This window comes from Ixodes scapularis, unplaced genomic scaffold, assembly GCF_016920785.2.
Source record: "Ixodes scapularis isolate PalLabHiFi unplaced genomic scaffold, ASM1692078v2 PGA_scaffold7__128_contigs__length_106722199, whole genome shotgun sequence".
Taxonomy (NCBI): domain Eukaryota; kingdom Metazoa; phylum Arthropoda; class Arachnida; order Ixodida; family Ixodidae; genus Ixodes; species Ixodes scapularis.
The window spans coordinates 21,141,982-21,164,818 of NW_024609882.1; the positions used below are offsets into that span (position 1 = coordinate 21,141,982).

General features: G+C 50.7%; 1 protein-coding gene across 1 annotated transcript; it reads left to right on the forward strand.

Moving 5' to 3' along the window:
• Positions 1-1,533: 1,533 nt before the first annotated feature.
• Positions 1,534-22,298, forward strand: LOC121833252 (homeodomain-interacting protein kinase 2-like). The gene is given in 11 exon segments (XM_042286390.1): positions 1,534-1,914; positions 2,351-2,409; positions 2,475-3,546; positions 9,328-9,603; positions 11,776-12,176; positions 13,075-13,218; positions 13,699-14,087; positions 17,154-17,307; positions 20,405-20,623; positions 21,601-21,823; positions 21,825-22,298. Coding segments are annotated over 10 exon segments (3,039 nt in total). The 5' UTR covers positions 1,534-1,914; positions 2,351-2,362; the 3' UTR covers positions 21,939-22,298.
• Positions 22,299-22,837: the final 539 nt, after the last annotated feature.

Genomic DNA, 22,837 nt, shown 5'->3' on the forward strand with positions numbered 1-22,837 from the left:
GCTATGTTGCACGTTTTGGACTCCCAGGAGACTAGGGAGAAGGAAGTGACGTCAACGATGCTCGCTGGATGTTGATTGGTGTAGTCGCTAATGACAGTATCTGCAGAAGTTGCCAAGACACGTTCATTCACACCTACGTCACTTCCTTCTCCCTAGTCTTCTGGGAGTCCAAAACGTGCAACATAGCCCCCCTGTGTCGAGCACAGGCTCCAAGTCACTCGGGCAAAACTATCCGAGGCTTGCGGACATGTGTGAATACAATCCTTTGAAGATATTCTGAGGTAAGCATAGCTAGGACAAATCTGACACCTGCTGTCTGCAGCATGCGTACGCATAACAGTGGGCATGTGGGCATATCACATTGCAGAGGCTAATTGGTAAGCACAGCGAGGACGACCCTTGACATCAACCAATTCGTTCACACACGTGCCCAGTCGTCGCTGCAGGTGAGGACGATGACAGTAGATGGCCAGTCGGCTTGTGGAATATTTTCTCACTGCCCGCTTCCTTCGCTAAATTTGTAACAATCGCTACGTCACTTCGCGTCACTCCACTGTGGGTGTACGAGTGCGTGCACGCTGCCCGCGGACATGCTTCAGCCCCTCGAGTGATCGCGCAAAAAAAAAAAAAAAAAAGCACTGGTCGAAGCAGCTGCGTTCACGCTTTAGTACCGTTTCCAGTGGAGCACAAAAAAGCTGACATCGGGTATAGATCAATTTCGCCGCAGGGTTACAGGCTTGACAATGCACTTCTCCATTTCGACTAGCTGCGGGGAGCGCGATTGATTCTTGCAGAGGCGTGACAGTGTATATGCAAAGCACAATTCAGACGTGCACTCGCGGTCCAAATCACCGCTTGTGCTCCGTTGGCGTCTCATACGTACCTGGCGCGATTCCTGTTGAGGCCAGCAACGGGCGAATGATGTTACACCCGTGAATAATGCTGCCAAGCGGCGAGTTGGGCATCGCTGTAGGGCAGACTACACAACACCGCAGCGGCGCGTCGTTCGAATGAAATAAAACATTAGCTACACTGGACGTTTTAGCGAAAGCCAAACGAGCTGGGTTTATTTCCAGGCCGTAAATGACTTCGGAACGCTGGCAGCGGTCACGGGTCCTTAGGCCTAAACACACCCTTCCGCCCTGGAGTACGCGAACGTTACGGCAGAAAGCATAAAACGGCCGTAGCGTAGCTGCCCAGTCAGCATTGAGACCTGTGCGCGTATGTTATCCGGTTTCACACTAACGATACCTTCCAATATCTAGGACTGCACCAATGCACTTTTTCGACTGGGGCGTGGAGTACTCCAAAACAAAACGGCAGGGCGTCTGCTCGCGTCGGCGGTAGCGGGGGGGAGGGGGGCTGCACGCAGCTTAGAACAGCCCGTAGCGCGCGCGTACCACGTGACTGCGCCAGCCAATCGCGGTATTTTTTCCTCCTCCCTTTCCTCCTCTCTCTCCTTTTTTTCTCTCTCGCGGGGCTTTGCCGTGGGGGGTCTCACAATACGCGTCCGTGCTCGCTGCCCGTTGCTGCCGTCTCGATTCCAACATCCCTGGCGCACCACGCGCAGCCTGCTGCGCAGAGGAAACAACCAAGGAAATCGGAGGAAGCGGCGAGTGAAACGGGAGAGCAGACATGTTGCGTCAAGGGACCTCGGGGTGCCTGGGGAGCCAGCAGCGGCTGCGTTAGCAGCAGCAGCAAGCCGGCACGGTGCTACGACACGTCCGACGTCGACCGGGGACAGATCGGGCCATGGAGCTGCGCTGTCGTCGTACGACGTGACCGAAGGCAGCCGTGCTGAACGTGACCGGTCCGGCAGGGAGCACGCCCAAAGAGGTGCGCGACCGCGGCGCCCGCCGCCCTGTATGGCCCTTTGTCCGAGGCCATGAGACGGCCCTCGACGTCGTGACGCAGGTGGGTGGCTGAGCCTTCGCGTCGCGGCTTTTCCTTGTTCGCGTCGACGGCGGCCTGAGGGCGATCCGCCGCTCGGGCCCGGGTTGTCCGCGACGGTTGGCTTCCCCCCCCCGTCCCCGTGGATGACGCGGACGGGGATCATATGCTTGGTCGGCGCTCCCGCGGGTCCGCCGTTTTCTATGTCGGGATAGGGCCATACGGGCGAGCGGACAGATGGAAGGTCGCAAGCCACGTCCGGCCCATCCGGGAAACGGTCCCTCGGTGATTGTGCGTCTCGGCGATCGTGGGTCGTCGGCCCGCCTTTGTGGTACACGGACGCGTCACTTCCGCCCGTCCCGCGTCGTTGTTGCAGCGCTGACCGAGTGCTCGCGCCCAGCGCTCAGCCGTTCGGTCTCCGCGGGCCGTGTGTCGCGCTTGAGCTCGGTGTCTCGTGCAGGGCCCCCCTGGGATGCTGGAGAAGGGCCTCCAGGCTAAGAAGAGGAGGCTGGAGTACCCGTAAGTAGGCGACGTCGCGGCGTACGGCGGCGCGCTGACTCCGCTGTCTTGCCTTGGGGTCCCAGAACGCAGGCGCAAGTGAGCGACGTGTCGTCGACCAGCGGCGAGGCCAAGGGGCGGCTGAAGCGGCGGGCGGACCATGCGTGCGGGCTGGCGTCGCGCCGGCAGCCCTGCTCCTCGTCGTCCGTGCCGGGCAAGGCCGCCGCTGCCGCCGCCGTGGCGCCCAGCAAAGCGAGCGCCTCCGAGGGCGACTACCAGCTGGTGCAGCATGAGGTGCTCTACTCGGCCGCCCACCAGTACGAGGTGCTCGAGTTTCTCGGGCGCGGCACCTTCGGCCAGGTGGTCAAGTGCTGGAAGAAGGGTACCAACGAGATCGTGGCCATCAAGATCCTCAAGAACCACCCGTCGTACGCCCGCCAGGGACAGATCGAGGTGAGCATCCTGCACCGGCTCGCCCAGGAGCCCGCCGACGAGTTCAACTTCGTGCGCGCCCTCGAGTGCTTCTCGCACAAGTCGCACACCTGCCTGGTCTTCGAGATGCTCGAGCAGAACCTGTACGACTTCCTCAAGCACAACAAGTTCTCTCCGCTGCCCCTCAAGTGCATCCGGCCCGTGCTTCAGCAGGTGCTGACGGCCCTGCTCAAGCTCAAGCAGCTCGGCCTCATCCACGCCGACCTCAAGCCCGAGAACATCATGCTTGTGGATCCTGTCCGCCAGCCCTTCCGGGTCAAGGTCATTGACTTCGGGTCGGCCTCCCATGTGAGCAAGGCGGTGTGCTCAACCTACCTCCAGTCGCGCTACTACCGGGCCCCCGAGATCATTCTGGGGCTGCCCTTCTGCGAGGCCATCGACATGTGGTCCCTGGGCTGCGTGGTGGCCGAGCTGTTCCTCGGCTGGCCCCTGTACCCGGGCTCCTCGGAGTACGACCAGATCCGATACATCTCGCAGACGCAAGGGCTGCCCGCGGAGCACCTTCTCAACGGTGCTGCCAAGACGGGCCGCTTTTTTCACCGGGAGACAGACTCCAACTACCCGTTCTGGCGCCTCAAGAGCCCCGAGGAGCATGAGGCAGAGACAGGCGTGCGTTCCAAGGAGGCCCGCAAGTACATCTTCAACTGCCTCGACGACATGGCCCAGGTGGGTGTGCCACGCATCCACATTCTGCTGAAGAATTTACTTTCCTTAATGGTCACGGAAGGGGAGACGGGCCGTCTAGCTGTCATCCATCCATGTCGAGGAGGCTTATGTAGATGTCGTCCGAGAGAATCTGTGGAGGCTATAATAGCTGGATTCTTGGGAGTTATTTACTAGGCAATGAGGTACTTAAAACGTGGGAAGGAAATGCAATGGAGCCAATAAAGATCAAACGAAATGTGTTATTTTTTATGTTGGACCTACTAGAATTGAAGGAAATGTTTGGGAAGAGTTGTGTTGGTTTTTTACCTTGCATACTACGGACGAGCTGCAAGGATTGGAGTCCTTACTAGATTGGATTTTTGCGCGTGATGTAGTGCTAATGGTTAACAAAGCATGAACCTGCTAGAATTAATTAGCATCTGTGGTGCAAGAAGACAAATTAGATCTGGAATTCAGTAGCAACCTATCGACAGTGGTGAGTTTTAACAATGAGGAAAGTGAAGAGCTCAAGATTAAAGAATTTGTGATTGACAGGGTCAGTAAATGCAAGTACTTAGATGTATGGATTCGTGATGGGACAGAATACCTCAGTGAACATGTAAAGTGTTTGAAGAAAAAGTAAGTAAACAGGCGAGCTGGTTGATGTTACACATATTTAAAAAAACATAGATGATGGACGAAAGGGACAAACTCAAAATGTCTCAAAGTCGGCTACAAAACTTTTTTGGCATAACCATTTATGTAACATCTCTCTGCACACGTCTTTGTGACAAGGTCACAAAGACGTGCGCAAATTCTGGGAGACGTGTGTTTGTTCTTTAACTGTCGTCTCCGTTTTTTTTTTTTTTTTTTTTCAAATATGTGTAAAGTGTATTACTGGTAAGGGCAACAGAAATAGAGCTGTAATGAAAAGTAGATCTTTCTGGAACTATGACAGGTGTGAAGTGATGAGGGAGATTTGGAACAAAGTTATAGCGCCAAATTTGACTCTCGAACTGCTGTTCTATTATGCATTTGGATGTCTAATCAAGGTTGGAAGTAAAGCAGTCTGTGGTGGATACACTAGCTTTATAGGAGTCCATGGTAAAGCATTGTATTAAAGGGTGCAAGATGATCGGATGGTTGTCTTTTGAAGGAAGGGAAATTAGTTATAGGTGGACTGAGAGACTTGGAAATAGATTTTGAAGTTAGAAATAGACTGAGGGAATTGGATGAGGGACAAGAGGCAGAAGGAGTTTTGAGCTATTCAAGCAAAGATGAAGGAGGTAAACTTGAAAACACACATCAGTTTTTTGGGGCAATAGTAGGGTTTCTGAGCAATAAATATCTTAAGACAGTTAGGAAAGTGAGAGATGCAGGTATGGAGATGAAACCAGCCTGGAAGACATATGGATCATTCAAAATGGACATTGCTTGAGAAGATGCATATGCTAACTCTTTTGGGTCGGGTGCTCATTCTTGGTTCATTCATCCAATTCGTGAATTTACCTAAATTCCAGAATGTCACATATTGAGGCTTCCTACCGATTTTCATCGACCACTGTAGCAAGCCGCCTTGGGTAACCCTTTCGACCGGCACCTGCTCATACCGCGTCTGCGCTTGATGATTTGGCCAGTATCGGGCTTCCTTCATTACAATTGAAGGAGTTTCTGTTCAAAAGCGGTGAATCAATTGGTATTGCTGGCTAGCTGCTTGCCAGATTGCACGTGCCAAACCACAGTTCAGACGACTTTGCACTGACAGCATTCATCCATCTCCCTGTGGCATATCTAACCCATTGAGGGTCCTGATTCCCTGGCTACATTTGGAAGAAGTGTCTGTAAAGATGCTTTCGCTATCCTAATTTAAGCAGTGACAAAACTACTTAGAAAAAAAATTGCTGGCACGCTCTCTTGACCTATTAACCCACCCCAATTTCTTTTTTTTTTTTTAAGTTAATTGTGAGACTTTTGTGAAAAGTGAATGCAACGATTAATCGAGGCGAATGTACCGTCGATGACCCCGAAGCCTGGGAGTTGGGGCAGTGCAGAGTTGTCGGCCAAATCGATGCATCGGGAATGGGCGACCGACGAGCATTGTGTACGAAGGATGGAAAGCGTAGTGTAGATCTTGCATAATATGCTAGCAAGGTACAGCAGGAACCAAGTGCCCAACAAGGAACTGCAAAGCGTAGACTCCAGGAAAATGTATGGACGAGGTTTCCTGCAACAAGTACCCTGTTGACACCGAGTTGTTTGTCTGCTTCGCCGAGCGTTCTCTGAAAGCATGCTGTTGGACAGAATTTCACTGCATTGCTGCACTCTATTTTATAAGAATTAAACTTGCAGCATCAAGACTTTTAGTAGTCTTATGTGTTGCAAGGAATTCCAACTCTGCTTTTGATGCGAGTTCGGCGTTCACAAATCGAAGGGAATCGAGGGTCTTACTTGAGGCATTTTCCTTCTAAGCGCATTTAGCATGATTTGCTGCGTTGGTTGTGCAGGCTCCTACTGTAAGCACACATTTTATTTCTGTCTTCCTCGCTGCCTCGTATGTCGTTCAATTTGGCATGCGCCGTAAGAGCTTTTTCTTAGTGGTGAGGCACGGCTGGCACCGTGCATAGCCAACTCAGGCATGTGGCACAATCCGGTAGTGTGTGTACCGCGAGACTGCTCGCTGCGAGCGTGAGCCGAGGGCTTTGTTTTTTTTTTTACATTTTTTGAAATGCTGAAGTCTGTTTGAAGGATGAAATACAACTTGAAGAGTTATTGGGCAACCATCGGAAAATTATTTCTTCAAACCACATTCGGTCATTTGTCGGGTCATGCTTGACGAGGTACTTGTAGTCGTAAGGTCCACGGGTCAAAAAGGGGGACTTCAGAAAGTGCCCAGAGCGATCATAATGGCAACCATGGCATCAGTGCCTTTCATTAGGTTGCACAGAGGGAACAATGGCGTGTACCTCCGCACCTGGGCCCCAGTCGTGCACCGGCTTCTGCGACGAAAGAGTGGTATCCCTGGATTGGATTTTGTCCGTCTTTCGTGATTGGTCATGTTTCAGTGGTTCTAGACTCCGTCATTCGTTGGCAAAGAAAACTTGGACTATCGCCGCACCGGTGCCGGTTTTTGTTGTGGTAGGGGGTCGGGAAAACCCTGATGGGGAAATCGCCGGTGATGGTACGAGGCTTTGTTGAATGGAACCTTGGCCAGAGGGCTTGACCCATATTTTTGTCCACGAGGTTTCTAAGCTGACAAAAGCCAACAAAAGATAATCTGTGACATCGCACTGGACACCACACTTCCATGTTTGCCTTGTTCATGCACATACTGACGTTTGATTTATGTCAAAGAAAAGAATAGACTAGGGTCATTCCTTATCTTGATGTTATAAATTTTTTTTAGCACCATTAAACAACAAAATTAAAGGGATTGTCCTGTATAATTTTGTCTTTAAAAAAAAACAATTAAATTATATTGTCATTGCTTTTAGGTATAATATCCACATAATATCCAAATCTTTAATTCTCTACCACACAAGTTATTTAATTTTAAACAGAGCCCAACTACTCAGATCGCACCTGCAAAACACAGCGTTTTCGTTGGCAACAGCGGAAGCTCTGACGTAACATCAGGCAAAGCAAGCCACCTCAGCTTTTGACTGCTGTCTCAGTAAAATAACTTTGTTCTAAGAAAGACAGGATGTACAGTATTAAGGAAAGCTCAATTTTATGACAATCATCTTTGTACGCACCGTCAATCATGTTTATCAAAACCGGAAATAATGCAATGCCCACGACTCTGAAGTTATCATGCCTGATGTGACGTCACGACACAACCGGCCATGCATACTTACGAAATTTAGCGTCTTTGGGGCATCTTTTAATGGAATAAATATTACATTTGATTATATTCAGGCCCTCTCTATGTGACCAGCGCAAAAACTTAATAACTTGCAGATATCACCGGACCATCCCTTTCGGCATATTCATGACTCCCTCTCGTCACAAAAGGATACAACTGGCCCATTCTTCTGGATAGGGTTGGGCAGAATTTGAATGGCAGAATGGCGAAGACAGCCGAAACACTGATACTGGAATACTACATTTATAATGAAGTATCGCTATATGGTGTTGGGAATACTTTTGAAAAATCAAAAAAGCATTTGGAAATACAAATGCAGGAATACATTTGGCGAGGGGCTGGAATGCCGCCACCGAAATAATGTGATGGATGAAGAAAGAATAAACACTTAAAACTGGGACAACACAACTACATCTTTCAACTAGCAACAGACAATTAAAAATTCCCACTGCGAGCAGCGGACTGAACCCAGGACGGAAAGGGGGGAGAAGGGGAGATAAGAAACGCGAAGAGCAAGTCAGAGAGGTGGGTTTATCTCGGATTTTAGAAATTCAACCTCAGTTTTCGTCAGCAGGAGGGAAGGGTTTGACACATTGTTGTTTGCTGTGGTCATGGCGAGCGACTCTATGATCTCCCTGCCGAATCTGCTGTCATTCCCCCCCAGGATTTTCGTTTTATCAAAGAGGGGATGACAAAGCGAACACAAGCGGGCATGTATGACTGTGGGATGATAGGAATCTGGGGAGGCCTTAAAAACTTTGTTGTGATGTTCCCGGAGTCTGTGATTGGTGCACCTCCCGGTGTGACCTATGTCTGACCTAGACCTTCGCCGAATATGGAAGGGGCCCGCCCATGTTTGGTCGGAGACAAGACGTCCTGAACGAAACTTGGTTTGTGCTGCAACAAACCCTCAGTGTCCCCTTCACAGCACCGTCGAACCCTACCAGGCAAAAAGTCTTATAAAGACAAATAAAAAAAATAAAAAAAAAAGATAGTCTTTGGGAATGCGTTTTTCATTAAGGCAGCTCCACTCAATTTCAAGCGAGTCTAGAGCTGCATGCGTTTTGTCTGGCACCTTTGGAGTGCTCCTCGTTCGTTCATTTGCAAATCAATGAAAAGCGGTGAAACCATTGGTTGAGCAGTGGTGAAAGCATTCGTGTTCAGGTGCGCATGAGAAGTTGCACCCAACACGGTCTCAGGCGGTACAAGTCTCGTATCTAAGACATTCACGGAGCATTGGGATATTGCAAGGATGTCCGTACGGAAAGGTGCTCTGCCAGGATGCCTTCTGCAAAGTGAAAAATATATGTTGGGAAGGTGGAGATCTTCAAGTACAAATCGAATTGGGGGCAGAATAATGTTTTGTTATAATTTTCCTTTCAATTCGTTGGGCGAAGAGAGTGTGCACTGGGCTGTAAGGAGGCACCACCGCCACACGGATCGTAACTTTTTGATTGTGGAGAACGGTGAATTAAAGCTCGTGCTTAGTTGCTAAGCAATATAAGATTGTTTACCATGGTGTACTAATTCCGAATGGAAGGGTTCAGCCACATTCATCAATCCGAGTGCATTCTTTTTTTACTTACATTGTAAAGCCTGGTTCACACTTTAGTGATGCACTACGACCGAGTCCAACGAAACAGGCTTTCGAGCTACTTATGACCGCCATTGCTGCTGTGCGGCACGGTTGTAAGCCGACACTAGGGGCTTAAAAACCGGGTTTGTCTGATTCTGTCGTAGTCGTTTGCAGCAGTGTGAACCAGCCTTTAACCCTTTCGGGGGTTCTTACAGGAATATAAAGGCCAAGAAAAAAAGAAAATTTTTAACATACCGCCTAAGCGGCAAACACCTAACAGCAGTAAAGGCACACATTGAAACAAAACCAAAGCAACTGCAGCAAAAGTATTCACGAATATAATCTCCCTCTTGGCATGTCGCAGGTGAACGTTCCGACGGACCTCGAGGGCGGGGAGCTGCTGGCAGAGAAGGCGGACCGACGCGAGTTTGTGGACCTGCTGAAGAGAATGCTGACACTGGATCAGGAGCGGCGGGTGGCCCCCGGGGAGGCCCTGAACCACAGCTTCGTGGGGCTCAGCCACCTGGTGGACTACGCGCACTGCGCCAACGTCCGGGCCTCGGTCCAGGCCATGGAGGCCTGCAGGCGCCCCTCGCCCCTCTACGCCCGGGCTCACCCACAGGCCCCACAGCCCCAGCAGGTGAGGGGACGGGCCTTTCCAAGGGAAAGCACGCTTGTGCTCGCGCCGTGTTTTTTTCGACGCCAGAGGCACCGTTTCTGTCGCTTACATGGTGTTGTGGCAATAGCTGTGTGGCGAGAAAGAGTCAAGGCTTCACTACAAACTGTAAAGGGGGGCAATTGAGCCTCGGACATGAAGCTGGGTGTTCCTCTTCTTTCTCTTCCGGTTTGAGCGCATCTCGCTCCCACAAGGATACCTCCGTTTTGCGAGTTCGAGTTCGTTCGTGGAAGCTTAGGAGTGCAGTATACTCTCATTAATTCAGGCTCCAGGGAGTCGAAAATTCCGTTTAAATTATCAGAAGCTTGAATTATCAGAAGCTTGAATTCTCAGAAATTCATGTAAATATGATGCAAGATAACATTCTGATTTGCCATATCAATGGCTACACATACAAGGCAGATATTTCCTTTACATAGATAGGCCTACTGATCATAAGCAGGTATTTCACACATTAAACATTTGAGACAAGTATGACATAAGTTTATTTATCTATCAAAAATGTTGCTAATCGTGGACTGTTTAGACAGCACATGACAACTCAAAACAAAATTAAGTTTGTTCAACAGGCCAAGAAGTTGTCTAATGTGGACTATTAAGAAGGGTACACACGAGCGATGAAAACGGGCACCGCATGGCAGTTTTCATATCAACTTCCGCGGACGCTGTCATGTGGACTTATGCCATGCCGCCACGTCGCAGCATCCGTGCAAGTTGTTACGGAAATTTTCGCGTGGTGCCCGTTTTTATAGCTCGTCTGCCCTGCTTGAGCCCTGTTGAGTATGTTTCTCACCGAGCATCGGTGTACTGCAGAGATGCAGCACCCGCAGAAGCAAGCTCCGCTGGTGTCGCCTCTCTGCAGTGCACTCAACGGGGCCGCGAGAATGAAAAGTATGAATTACGCGAAAACGCCGTTAGAAATAAGCGGCTTATGAATGCATTAAAAATATAGCCGGACAGCCAAAATTTTGAAATTTGTTTGAATTAATGAGAAGTATAAAATATCCGAGTTTGAATTATTGCTAGCCTACTGTATGTAGTGGCCTTTTCCAGTGCCTGGAAGAGCCCTGGTTTTGGCCAAGAGAGCCAAGCAATATAAAAAGTGGGCACTTGTCGTTAACTCCTAGAGAAAAAAAATGCAAAAAAGCGCTGATACTCCGATAGTGCCAACAGTGTCGTGCTGTCTACCTAGATTATGTCCATCCATCTGGGTTGTTTACCCCCAAAATGTATCTTTCACACTTGGGACAAAAAAAAAAAAAAAAAGCCGCATAGCGGGGCTTGTTGGTGACTAAAAATATTGCAGCTCGGAGGTTTACCAAGGTGCCCGCACGAAAATGCGAGGAGGGATAGACACAAGAATGCTTTGTTTGCCCGCGCCGACGACCGATGTACAATCTCGCTGATATGTTCCCAGTGGCGTGGGCAAAGACTTTTTGGCTGCCTGTCTTGTGCATGGGTAACTAGAACCACTAAACAAGCTACGCCTCGGAGTGATGACAGTCCGTCATCGTGGTGCTTGAGCTCATCGCCGCCATTACGTTACAGCTGTCCGTTACCAAACAAAATGATTTCTCCCGAGCTTCCCGACACCGCATCTAAAGCTCTACGACAGCGGTTTTCAAATGAGGGTCTGCGGAGCCCACAGTGTCCGCGAAGGCATTTTAGGGGTCCATAAAGCCTTGCCTCATCAGTCAGGCCCTGCAATAGAAGTTTTATTTTTTCAGATTGAGACAAAATGTTTCAGTTTTTGGGCTAGTTTTCTCGCATGTGTGTCAACGAGAGAAGTCTGCTTTACACTAGCCCTTAGTTCTATCAATTTATTAAATCATTATCATAATTAACCTGTAAGTTACCCTTCCCCTCACCACGAACGGGGTCCTCCATCGTCTCCACCGATCCGAAAGAGGTCCGCAAAACATCACTGGTCGAGAACCACTGCTCTTGAAGTTGCATTTCTTTTTTTTGCAAAACATAACTACTGCCTATTGCACCCGCTCCGCACTAGCAACTAAATGCCGGCGCCTACGTGACAGCCGAGGTACGGAGCGTCGACGCTCTAGGCGTAGCTCATCTAACGGTACCGGGAGGAACGTGAGCGGTGTGCACTCACGCGTCTCCTCCCCCCGTCCCCAGCAGCAGAGCCTGCTGCTGTGCCCGCCCTCCGCCCTGGGTTCACCTGCCAAGCACGTGGTGGTGGCGGCGGCCCAGCCACCCCTGCAGCTGCAGCAGTACGTGCCGGTCTCGGTGCTGGAGCAGAACGGGCGCCAGGTGCTGCTCACGCAGCCGGGGCCGTCGGCCTGGGCCGGGGGCCGCCAGATGCTGGTGCCCTGGCAGGGGCCCGCCCGGGCGGCAGGCCTGCTGGCCGACGATTCCTGGGGCCGCTCCCTGGTGCTGGAGCGGGCCGCGCTGCTTCCGGACCGGGTTATCCCTCTGGCGCAGCCATGGGCCCACGTGCTGGCCAGGCAGCCCCCCCAGCAGCAGCAGCAGACGCAGCAGACGCAGCAGCAGCCCACGCGCAGGCACTCCAAGACTAGGTGAGCATGCCGGGCCTCTGTTTCGATTACAGTACCCTGCACTCCCTTTCGATCGCTGTACCCTGTGCTCCGCTCCAATCTCTGTACCCTGTGCTTTGTTTCATTCGCTGGACTCTACTTTGTTTCAATCACTGTGCTCTCTTTCTCTACCCGATTTCAGTCTCTGTACTTCGTTCCATGCATTGAACCAGATGAGTGATAAAGAGAAATTATGACCAACCTTCATCTTCAAAGTGCTAAAATGCGTGGAATGCAGGTTATAAGGAGAGATTGTTTAAAGTCGTTTAGAAGTCATTGTAGTAGTCTTTTGGGGGAGTGAAGAACGCAACGCTTATTAATTTCGCTGCTAAATATAAAGGGAAAATTGATGCCGAACAGATTAGGGTCGCACGACCCGGCCTGTGACCTCATGGCGTCGAGTCGTAGATTCGTTATAGGGTGTTATGTAATACCCCGACATCATATGATGTTGATTTCCCCGCTAAATTTAGTGGGAAAAGGCACAGACGGATTGATAAACTTTTTAGATTAGGGGGTTCATTTAAACAGCATTTGACACTTTAATGGAAGGGTCCTACAGGAATTTATCTTCTTACACGAGTCGCAGAGTGTCTTACCTAGAGTTATCGACAGTCTACCACTGGGTTTGCTAGAGTCGTTTCACCGTGGACGTCGGACACGGTCGCCACTCTCGCGGCAGGCCCATTTCGTTTTGGCACGCCGAGCTTTTAGCGCGAAACTCGTAGCCCAAATCGACTCGCTCGTCAGTCCCACGGTGTCGGTTACGAATGCGTCCGACCCTTGCCCCGATCGCAATTCGGCTTTTCGCCGCGACGTAATTAACTAGCGCGAAATAAGAGGACGCCGCCTAATCGCGAGTGACCGACGTTTGCCTCAGCCGCAGCTCGTACCGGGAGGAGGAGCCCGTGGTACAGCAGTGGCAGCCCCCGGTGGCCGCGCCAAGAACCAACCAGCAGCACCTGTCCCCCGTCAAGAAGCGGGTGAAGGAGAGCCCCAAGTGGGATGCCTCCAGGCAGCACGGGTGAGTCCCGCAAGGCACGCCTCTTGGACGGCTGTAGCGATAGATTCCTTTACGGCGCCCCCAGATGGAGTATGAGTGCCGCATCGGCCTTCGGACGATTCTTCGCGGACCAATCGCGGGCCCCGGCCGAATGCCGACGCGGTAGTCGTGTCCAATCGCCGCCCTGCGCCAACTTTCAGCCTGTGACGTAGAAGTTCCAGCTTCCTGGCTTCGTTATTTATAGTTGCTGACGAGGTGAGGACGACGGTGGAGTCCTCCAGTTGTCCCACCTCAAGTGTGAGCTTCCAGCCGTCAACGACACTTTGCGTCTCGCTAGACTAGTATGTGCATGCGCAGTCAAAGCGCGGCAGAAAGCAGCGAGCGAACGCCAAAGTCCAAGCACCCTGCAGAGACTCCCTGCCATCCCCACCTTGTCAGTGCCTAGACCGGGTGTTGCCTCGTCACCAGCGGGGTGCTTGTGCCAACCCCTCTTGTCCACAGGGCCCGTCCCGCAAGGGGCAAGGAGCGCGGCGCCATCGTGATCAGGGACACGCCTAGCCCCGCCGTGAGCGTCATCACCATCAGCTCGGACTCGGAGGACGAGGGCTGCGGGGCGTGCAAAGGGCGGGGCTGCCGCCAGTGCCAGCAGCAGCAGCAGCAGCAGCACGGTTGGCGGCCCCAGCGACAGGTGGCGGCCCCCGCGGCGGCGGTGACGTCGTCTTCGTGCGCCAGCGTGGTGGCCCTGACCCCCGACGGGGAGGCGTCCCATTCGGGCTGGACCCTGTCCCCGGGCGGGCCGCAACAAGTTGGGGTGGACGTGGCCTGGACGCACCCGCTGGGCTCTAGCGAGGCCGCCCCGTCGGCCTTCCAGCGCAGGGGAAGCACCACGGGTGAGTCGCACCAGCCATTGCCGGTAATGTCGGTGCTTCCCTCTCCAGACATTTCCGGTGCCCCCCGGACATTTCTGTGTAATTTAGGAAAGAGGGGAAATCCTCCCCACCGCCACCCCCTGGGGACCTTAAAGGCCGACGACCACACTCGAGATTCTGCAAGGCAGAAGATCCTCCTCACCATGGGGGATGAGGAAACAGGCAACGGTGCACAGTCTAGAAGGGGGGAAAGGAGGAAGCAAAGGAAAAGGGGAAAGCATGAACTGGTCGTCTGTCTTTAACATTCTTATCTCCCAAACATCTCTGATATCATGCAGTTCCAGCTGTGTGAACCCTGTTTGCCCGTGTTTTTGTCAAAGCTATGCCCCCGAGCTTTTTATCTCAGAAGTGGGATTGGTTGGTTCTCGAACAGGCCACACACCTGCGTTAATGGACCACGGCCTCTCCCGCCATCACACTTTAGTGCAGTGTGTCGTGTTGCAATGTGTGTCACAACATTGCCCTTTTTCCCTCTGCGGAAAGTGAAGTGAGCACAGAAAGCTCGAAGCAGAGCAATCTTGAAGCGAAGCACACAACAAATAATGCCTCTGTATTTTGTACTTATTTCTTTCCCCGGGTAAAGGCCTTGGTTTGAAATTTTGTCTCTAAATTTGAAGCAGGGCTGACCTTACACAAGTTTATGCTCAGGGGTGGAACGGCTGCGCCATTTGCGCCATTTTGCGCCAGACGCATGTGTCTGCGCCATCCTGCGCCATGTTGCAGAAACTGCGCCACAGCCAATATCTCGCGCCATTATGCGCCAAATCGCAAAACGTGCGCCAAAAAAACGTTTTATTTTGTCTTGGTTTCGGTTTTCATCGACTCGGTTGTCAACAATGAGGGCGTTTAGCCTGGTCGGCCTTGCAATCCCTTGTTCTGTGTATTCCCCTTGTCTATCCCGAGTCGGAAGCGCGCGAAAAAACTCGGATTCTAAGCGCTACACCACCTGCGACTGGATTGTTACTCTTCAACCATAAGCGGTAGGGCAAGTAGGCCGAGGTGAGGTCGAGTCGTTAAGCGTCAAATTGCATGAGGCTCTGCGGCCCGGGATCCGGACGTCATCCAGTCGAAAGCAAATGAGCAAAATATTCCTTTTAGTGCTTCATCGTTAGGAGTTGGAACCGCATTCTTGCAAGATAAATCGTGATTTGATAGAACTGAAACGCGGTCCGATCCGAAACCTTGCCGGTCAGCAGCTCTACTTATCTGCTCGGCGTACTTTAACCTTGCTCCTGCTTATCGCTTCAAATAAGATAACTTCGTTAATCGTAGTCTGCTGCTTCGATATCGAGTTGCACAATAGGATAAACTCGAAATTTGTTGCCCTGTTCCTCCGTGCGACTGCACGTCCGTTGTTTACGCACGTCACGTGGTTCGCACATATAATTACTATGTCGAGCACGTGTGGGTTCTGCGATAAGCAGAGCTGGTTTGCATCTTGAGCGTCTGAAGGCCACTCAGAAAATATCAAGGACGCTATCTTCAGAAACATAGAGTACTTGCTGTTTGATTCTCATTAAGGCTCACAAAGATTCAAGTTTTCGCATATATTACACTGTTATCCCCTCTACCTAGGTCCCTAACCGCTCATGTTCATCTCTGCTGCTAAGCACAATTGAAATTGCTTTCGTGCTTGTGTAAGATACAAGCTGAAGTGCAATGCAAACTGATCTGAGCTGCTCCTAGCCTGCTCCAGAATGTAGTTTTAGCTGCTCCCAACCTGCTCCAAAACAGCTGTTTCAGCTGCTCCCGTGGCTGCTCCCAAGTACATTTCATGAGTTCCACCCCTGTATGCTGTAATCGATTATTGCTCCAACCTAACGAACCGTCAACTCGTCTCGTCAACAGTCATGTGTTATGGTTTCAGTTGCACATACCTCTCTCGTCGGGTTTAGAACTCCACAAGCCCCGGGAGGTAACAATCTTTTCTGCCTGCCGCTCACCAGAATTGTGATGCTGGAACACGTCTCAAACTGGTGTGTTTACTGCCTTTTCGTTTTCAGTTGTACGGTTTCCCCCCGATGACGTCGTATAAGTGTCATGCTATTGTCTGCTGCGATCCTGGCAGTGACCCCGGCAGCTGAGGTGTACAATGCAGGTGCTCGTTCTGCTGTAGGCTGCTGCTCGGTTTCACAGTTCATGGAAACTTGAGAGGTAACGAGTTGGGACACTGCGACGATGGCATCCCTTGGACCCGCTCATGCTTTTTGTCGGAACTTCTACAACCAACCTTCAGGATCGTGACATTCGACAGCATGACACACCAGCTCCTATAACATACAAGGTGTCCCCCCCCCCCCCCCTCCCCCCAAAAAAAATTTACAGGATTTTGTCATTGCAAAGGTATACTTCGCATCATCGAACGCTCATTCTCCGCCAAAATATGGCACTAGTAGTCCAAACTTCTAAATCAAAAGCTAAAGACTCCTTGCAGCAGCTGTGCATGGTTATTATGGAGGCTCGTCAACGATCTGGCGCTTTTGCAAAGCGTCTATAAGGGATTTTGTAAAATTTTCAGTGGGAAAATTGCGGCCAACATACCTCTCAAACACGGAGAGCCAAACGGCACCAGTCACGGAAAACTGGAAAAAACGGGCCCCAATTTCCCATAGAAATTTTCAGACAATTGCTTATAACTTTTGAATGATATAACGGTTAGTTCTGAAGCTTTGGCATCTGGATCGAACCACTAGCGCTACATTTGGGCAAGAAGACTAACATTTTTCAATTTGTAAATTATTTTTGCAGTGAAAACAAAAAAAAAAAAAACACCGTAAATTTTTGGGGAGACACAGTGGAGTTTGTTTTCATTTTGGAACCGCTCTTGATTTGCGGTCGTCACGTGACCCTAGACGCACCAATCGAAGACACGTCCCACGGAGAGCAGAGACCTTGGCAGGAAGGGCTTGTCCTGTTCTTCTTAACCGGCAACAGAGCATGAATGCTGTATCGAAACGGTTCGGTGAAGGCCATTGCGTGCAGCGTCGACCGTTGGGGGGGTGCCTCACGCCGTCCCACGCTGCGCAGGTGCGATGGGGGCCCTGCGACCCCGCATGGCCAGCTGCATCACGGTGCCGGACTCGGACTCTGAGGGCCATTACAGCCCCCTGCGGCCCCTGCCAAACTTCACCAACAGCGTGCTGGCCGCCAAGGCCATCAAGCCGGAGCCGCACAGGGACACGTAAGTGTTACCACTGGCTCACACACTTGCGACCTCTTACGACAGATGGATGGATGGAGAAAACTGAACCCTTTGAACCGGGTGTGGCTTGGCCACCTAGCCAGTGTTTTTTTTTTTTTTCTTAACATTTATTTAATATAGAGTTATAGCTTTTACAGCGGAGCCGTTAAGGACTAGTTTCCCGAGGATCGTGTCCCCCGCAAAGAAATGTCGACACAAAACTCTGGACAGCTACCGCCATCTATGACCAATGGCGGCAACCAGACAACCGGCTTCCCGGCCTTGCTCATGGATGGCGGCAACCTTTCCAGCCTTTCCACTCTGGTTTTCACCAGAGTAGAAAGGCTGAATTTCTCAAGGCGTCGTCCTAGATGTCGTCCTTGAGGTCGTCTTTGAGATTGTTCTAGAAGTCATTGTTGGGATTGTCCTAGAAGTCATCCTTGAGGTCGTCCTTGAAGTTGTCCTTGAGGTCATCCTAGACTTCGTGCCTGAGGTCGTCCTTGAGGTCATCATAATACAGCTTTGCTGGTCTTCCTTCTTCACCAGAGCGGAAAGGCTGAAAATTTTGTTTGTGACGGGGACACACTAGCGTCACCTATCGGGCAGCCGTAGAACTCTTGCCATTTCCGTACGTTTTCTTTTTCTTTTGTGTATCATTCTTCCTTTCTTGACCCGAAAACCTTTTGACAATGTTATAAAAGACCATTTCTCATAGATAGTATGTACATTTGACCTCGCAAGTACCGCAAAACCTTCGCTCTAATGAAGTGTGGTTCCAGGGTAGCCTCGAGGGGGGGGGGGTAGCAGCTAAGGGATGCTATTGCACTAAAAGTTCATGCGTTCTCATGTGTATGTGCTTAATAGTCTCCATTGTTATGACTATTGCATATTGTCATACTGAAATTATAAAGCACAAGGGACAGACATGGACATGAAGTAGACAGGACAGCGCCAGGGGCAAACTTAGAGGGGGGATCCGGATGTCCTGACCCCCCTCTTGATTTCTGCATGTGTAAAATTTAGGGCGTAAAACGAAGGAGAGGGGGAGGGCTTACTAAACATATGGTACGCTGACCAACACCTGACCCCCCCCTCCTCTCAGGAAATTCCTGCATCCGCCCCTGGACAGCGCTTTCCTGTCTACTTCATGTCCTAGTCTGTTTCTTGCACTTTATAGTTTCAGTGTGTTGAAGCAGCTAGCCCACTTTGATATTTTAGTGCATATTGTTAGCATTATTTCTGCCAAACAGATTAGTCTTCTATCTCCTAACAATATGCCAAGGCTCTCAAGCTTTTTCATTTATGCCCGGTGAATTTTCTGGCTTGTAATTATTGTATAATATCATAATTAGCTTAATGTAGAATCAATCTCGACCACATGTGAAAACAACTTTTCTTTTTATTTTTACATTGCATTAAAATTTTGCACTATGCTTTGTGGCATGGTGCCTTCAAGTGAGGACAGAAAAAGCTTTTCCAAGTGGCCAATAGACGGCAGATGGTATGCTACTTCACCTCCACTCATTCGAACGCCAAGCAGCAGTTCATAAAAGTAAATAATTTTCTACTTGCAAAGTTTTGCCAAAGCATCGAAACAAAAATAATTTTTAGTTTGTTCTATCCATAAACGAATTATTAGCAATCAAAATTAAGAAATTATTTCCTTATTTGTTTCGTTGATGCTCACTATATCTGTCCTCAAATGGGAACAGCACAGCCCTCATTTGCTTCACGCACTGTCAACTTTTGCTCACAAGACACGTCGACTTCGTATGCTTATGAGTTTTGTATCGCTCTGTATTCTCTTCGCAGGAATGAGAAAGTCTAGACAAGTTTTACCTGACAAGCGAAGAAATTTAAGCAATTTTAGACATAGCCTGATGACAGTGCTCATTGTCCCCAAAAAGATGGTCTCGAAGAATGAACAGCGCTGTTGCAGCAAGACACGCTATGCCTGTAGGTGTTGCAATGTCCCACTTTGCCCCAAGTGCTTTGCATCGTTAGACGTTCACGTCTGTTTTCCAGTGCTGCAGGATTTTGTTTAGTATTGTAGTACGGACACAAAAAAGTGATAAGGTGTTCTAGTTCAAATGCTCTAATCATTTTGATTTTAAAAATTTATAGCATAACACCGAAAATGAGATTACCTGACCACTGGAATGCATGTCGTCCTGAAATGAGGACACATCCGTTCTGCTTAAGCAAAATATATTTTTAAGTAAAAAAATATTTTAATTTTCTGAACATATTATGTACTTAACATGCATGAGAAGGTTAACCCCCTAAATGCCAAATTGTTTTTCCAAAAATAACTTAAAAGTGCCATATTTTTTATTTTGAATTATTTTTCTAGTATTAGACATTAAATTTGAAAAGTTTATTATGCAAAAATTAGCGGAGGCGAAAAAAGTATTTGCCAACTAAAACAAGTGCTGCCATCTATGATCAGCGCCGCAAAACTACTTGGACGAGCCTAGCTCGTCCATGGAATTGGCGGCTATCAGAAAAACCACTGGACGAGCTCCGATCGTCCATGGCATTTTTAACCAGAAAGTGGCCGACGAGCTCAGCTCGTCCAAGGCACTTAAGGGGTTAATGCCCCTCAATTCTTTTTTTTTTCTAACTTTAATTTGTGTCAATGCTTATTTAGGTTTATTTATTTAGCTTTTTTCAGATATATTTACTTATTTATATTCTGGCCTTCGAGGCTGCGACAGATCCCCGATCCAAACCCTTAGGCAAAATGTTTGTAGACTTCTTGGTCTAGAGCAGTTTGCCTGCATTTGCAGACACGGTTGATGCGTGCAACAGCCTCCGTTCTAACACGGCAACAGCATATCGCTTGGCTACGGCTTATTGTTTGGCTGACGAAGCATGCTTTATGTTTTGAACCACACGTCCCCTGTCCAGTGCACTCTAGAGCATAGGACGGTGACGCACAAAATTGTTGCTAGGGGTGATGCAGGGTGACACAACGAGCATTACAACTCTGCCGTCTTTAAAACTAAACTGAACATCGGGGGCACTGCTAGACGCTTCAAATACCGTGGTAGTGCCACGCACCTGCGCAGTACAGCGGTGGCATTGTGCCTTGCAGCGGGGGCATGTGCGGCCAGCCGACACCGCAGCACCCGGCTGGGACCAGCGGCGGGCGCCGCCTGGTGTTGGGTCTGAGCCCCAAGCGGGAGGTGGACGAGCGTAGCTCCCTGCTGGAGGGGGACCGTCTGGTCAAGGCACACCTGTCGCCCCTGCACCAGCTGGGGCCACCCCTACAGCTGGCGTCCTCGGGGCCCGCGCAGGCGGCCGACCTGTACCGGTGAGTGGCGCTGCGGTGCCCACACTCCATTCGCCCCTAAGCTGACAGTGCAGTGGGAGCTATGCACTCGTGCGACCAATCGGCGACCCTTCACCTGAGCCTGCTCGCTGAGCTCAGGCAGGGGCGGGAGCGTGATTGGGTGGTGGAAGAAGGATGTGTGAGCGGTCCCAACAAACGCGCATCTTCCACCGCACTGGCAGCTTAGGGGCAAACAAAGTACAGAAGACGCGTTTAACTGGTCCGTTTGCCGCACAGTTTTTCATTATTTATCGATACTGCTGGCCTTCTCTGGAAGGCCATTACGGGAGAGGTTGAAAAATGTTTACACAATTGCATTAAACTTGTAACAAACAAAACATATTCGCTGAGAATTACAGAAAGTTATCACTTATAGAAATTTTAAAAAGAAACATGAACACGAGAGAAAAAAAAGCAGCATACTATTTCAGCTTAAATTTGTGGATATATGAGCCTAATATTTGTAAAATTAACGCCAGTCATAACCACAAAAACTTTATTCATGTTTTGTTTTTTTATAATTCTGTATTTGTAAAACGGTGTTTTTAATGAACGAATCATTTGTGTCTGACGAGTTGACAACATATTCCGGTTTAAATATTTTGTCGCGATTTAGACTGCGTGATGGCTCGTGCACTTCATGTAAGTATAGTTTGGGCTCCCTCGATCGCCACCCGCGGCGTCACATTCATGTCACGCAGGGGCCTGTGGTGGAGGTCAATGCAGCAGATCAGTGTCCTGTTGTAGGTGGCTCTCCAGTCTGGCAGCTTGCACAAGCTATGGCAGCGGGGATTGGGAATGCCGCGACGACGGCAACACTCGCGTTCGCTCGTCTCTTTTGCCGGAACTTTTGCGACCAACCGCCGGGATAGCGACATTCGAAGGCATAGACATTAAACACGCCAGTCGAAGACACGTTCAGGCACCGTACAGTGAATGCCCGACCCCCCCCTTCGCAGCGAGTACTGCCGGCCGACAGTGTACGTGGCGGCCAGTAGCCTGGGGCAACCCTACCTGCCTGGCCAGCAGCAGCAGCCCAAGTATGTGCTGGGACAGTTCCTGGCGCCACCCCCTGCCCACCACCACGGCGGGGGCCGGGCCCCGGCCCCCCTGGCGGCGGTGCCGTACGCGGCCCACCCACTCCCGGCCCACCTGCAGCCGGGCCAGGCGCCCGCCGCTGCCCCCGCCGGCGCCGGGACCACCGACTTTCCCTCCCTACGCCGCCTACGGCCTAAACCCGCTGAGCCCCGGCAAGCCCCAGTACCAGCACGTGTACCACATGTTCGGGGAGGGATGACAAGTGCCTCTCGGGGCCCCATATCACCTGTACATAGCCCCCCCCTTCGCTGGACAGGGGGGCCAGCCCCGCCAACCTTTAGCGCCACGGGACGAAACCCGCTTTCCGGTTTTAGCCGCACGCACTGGTCAATGCTTGGCCCCGCCGCCTTTCGGCGGGCCGCCCGGCCGGAGCTCGTGCCGCCGTCGTTCCCACAAGGGAGTCAACCAATGCCGCCCCCGGCACGCACGTCTGGGCACCCGAGCATCGACGGTTGTTTTGCCTTGTAGATAGAATTGCTTCTTGAAAAGCGCCTTGTACAATTTTTGTAGATATGTATTCTGGGCGGTATGCTCTGGGTGTTGTTTTTTTTTTTTTTTTTTTCTGCACGAGTTGGTTAATGTGTACGGTTGCTGTAATTACAATTTTAATTTTTTTTTTCCTTTTTTTTTTTGCATTTCCTTTGGAAATGAAGTGGAGCCGTTTTATTGCGACGAGTCTGGCGGGTTTGCTGTGGGTTGATTTCCTTTACCCCTTTGGAGCGGTGTTGCTTTGGGGCAGAATAAATGTTTCTCACCCGTTGACGGGCGTCTGCGTGCTCTCTTATCGGGACTTCGGGGGCCCTGTCGCAAGGCCGGCGGCCTCTGGCACCCCGTGGGCGCGTGTGACGTTTCGGCTCGCGTGGGAGCCTTCACCTTCGAGAGAAGCGGTTCGAGCCATCTTTGGCGATTCTGGAGCGACGCGTACGGGAGCGCCGCCCTTCTTTCCCATTCCGGGGCCGATATTTGCGTTCGATGTCGGAACCGGCAGACCGGCTACGCCGGCCTCCTCGACCTTGCCGAGTGGGCCGACAAACCAAACATTGGGGGATCGCCATGGCGACGACGGCGCGCCCCACCGGCGCATGCGCGTAGGTTCGC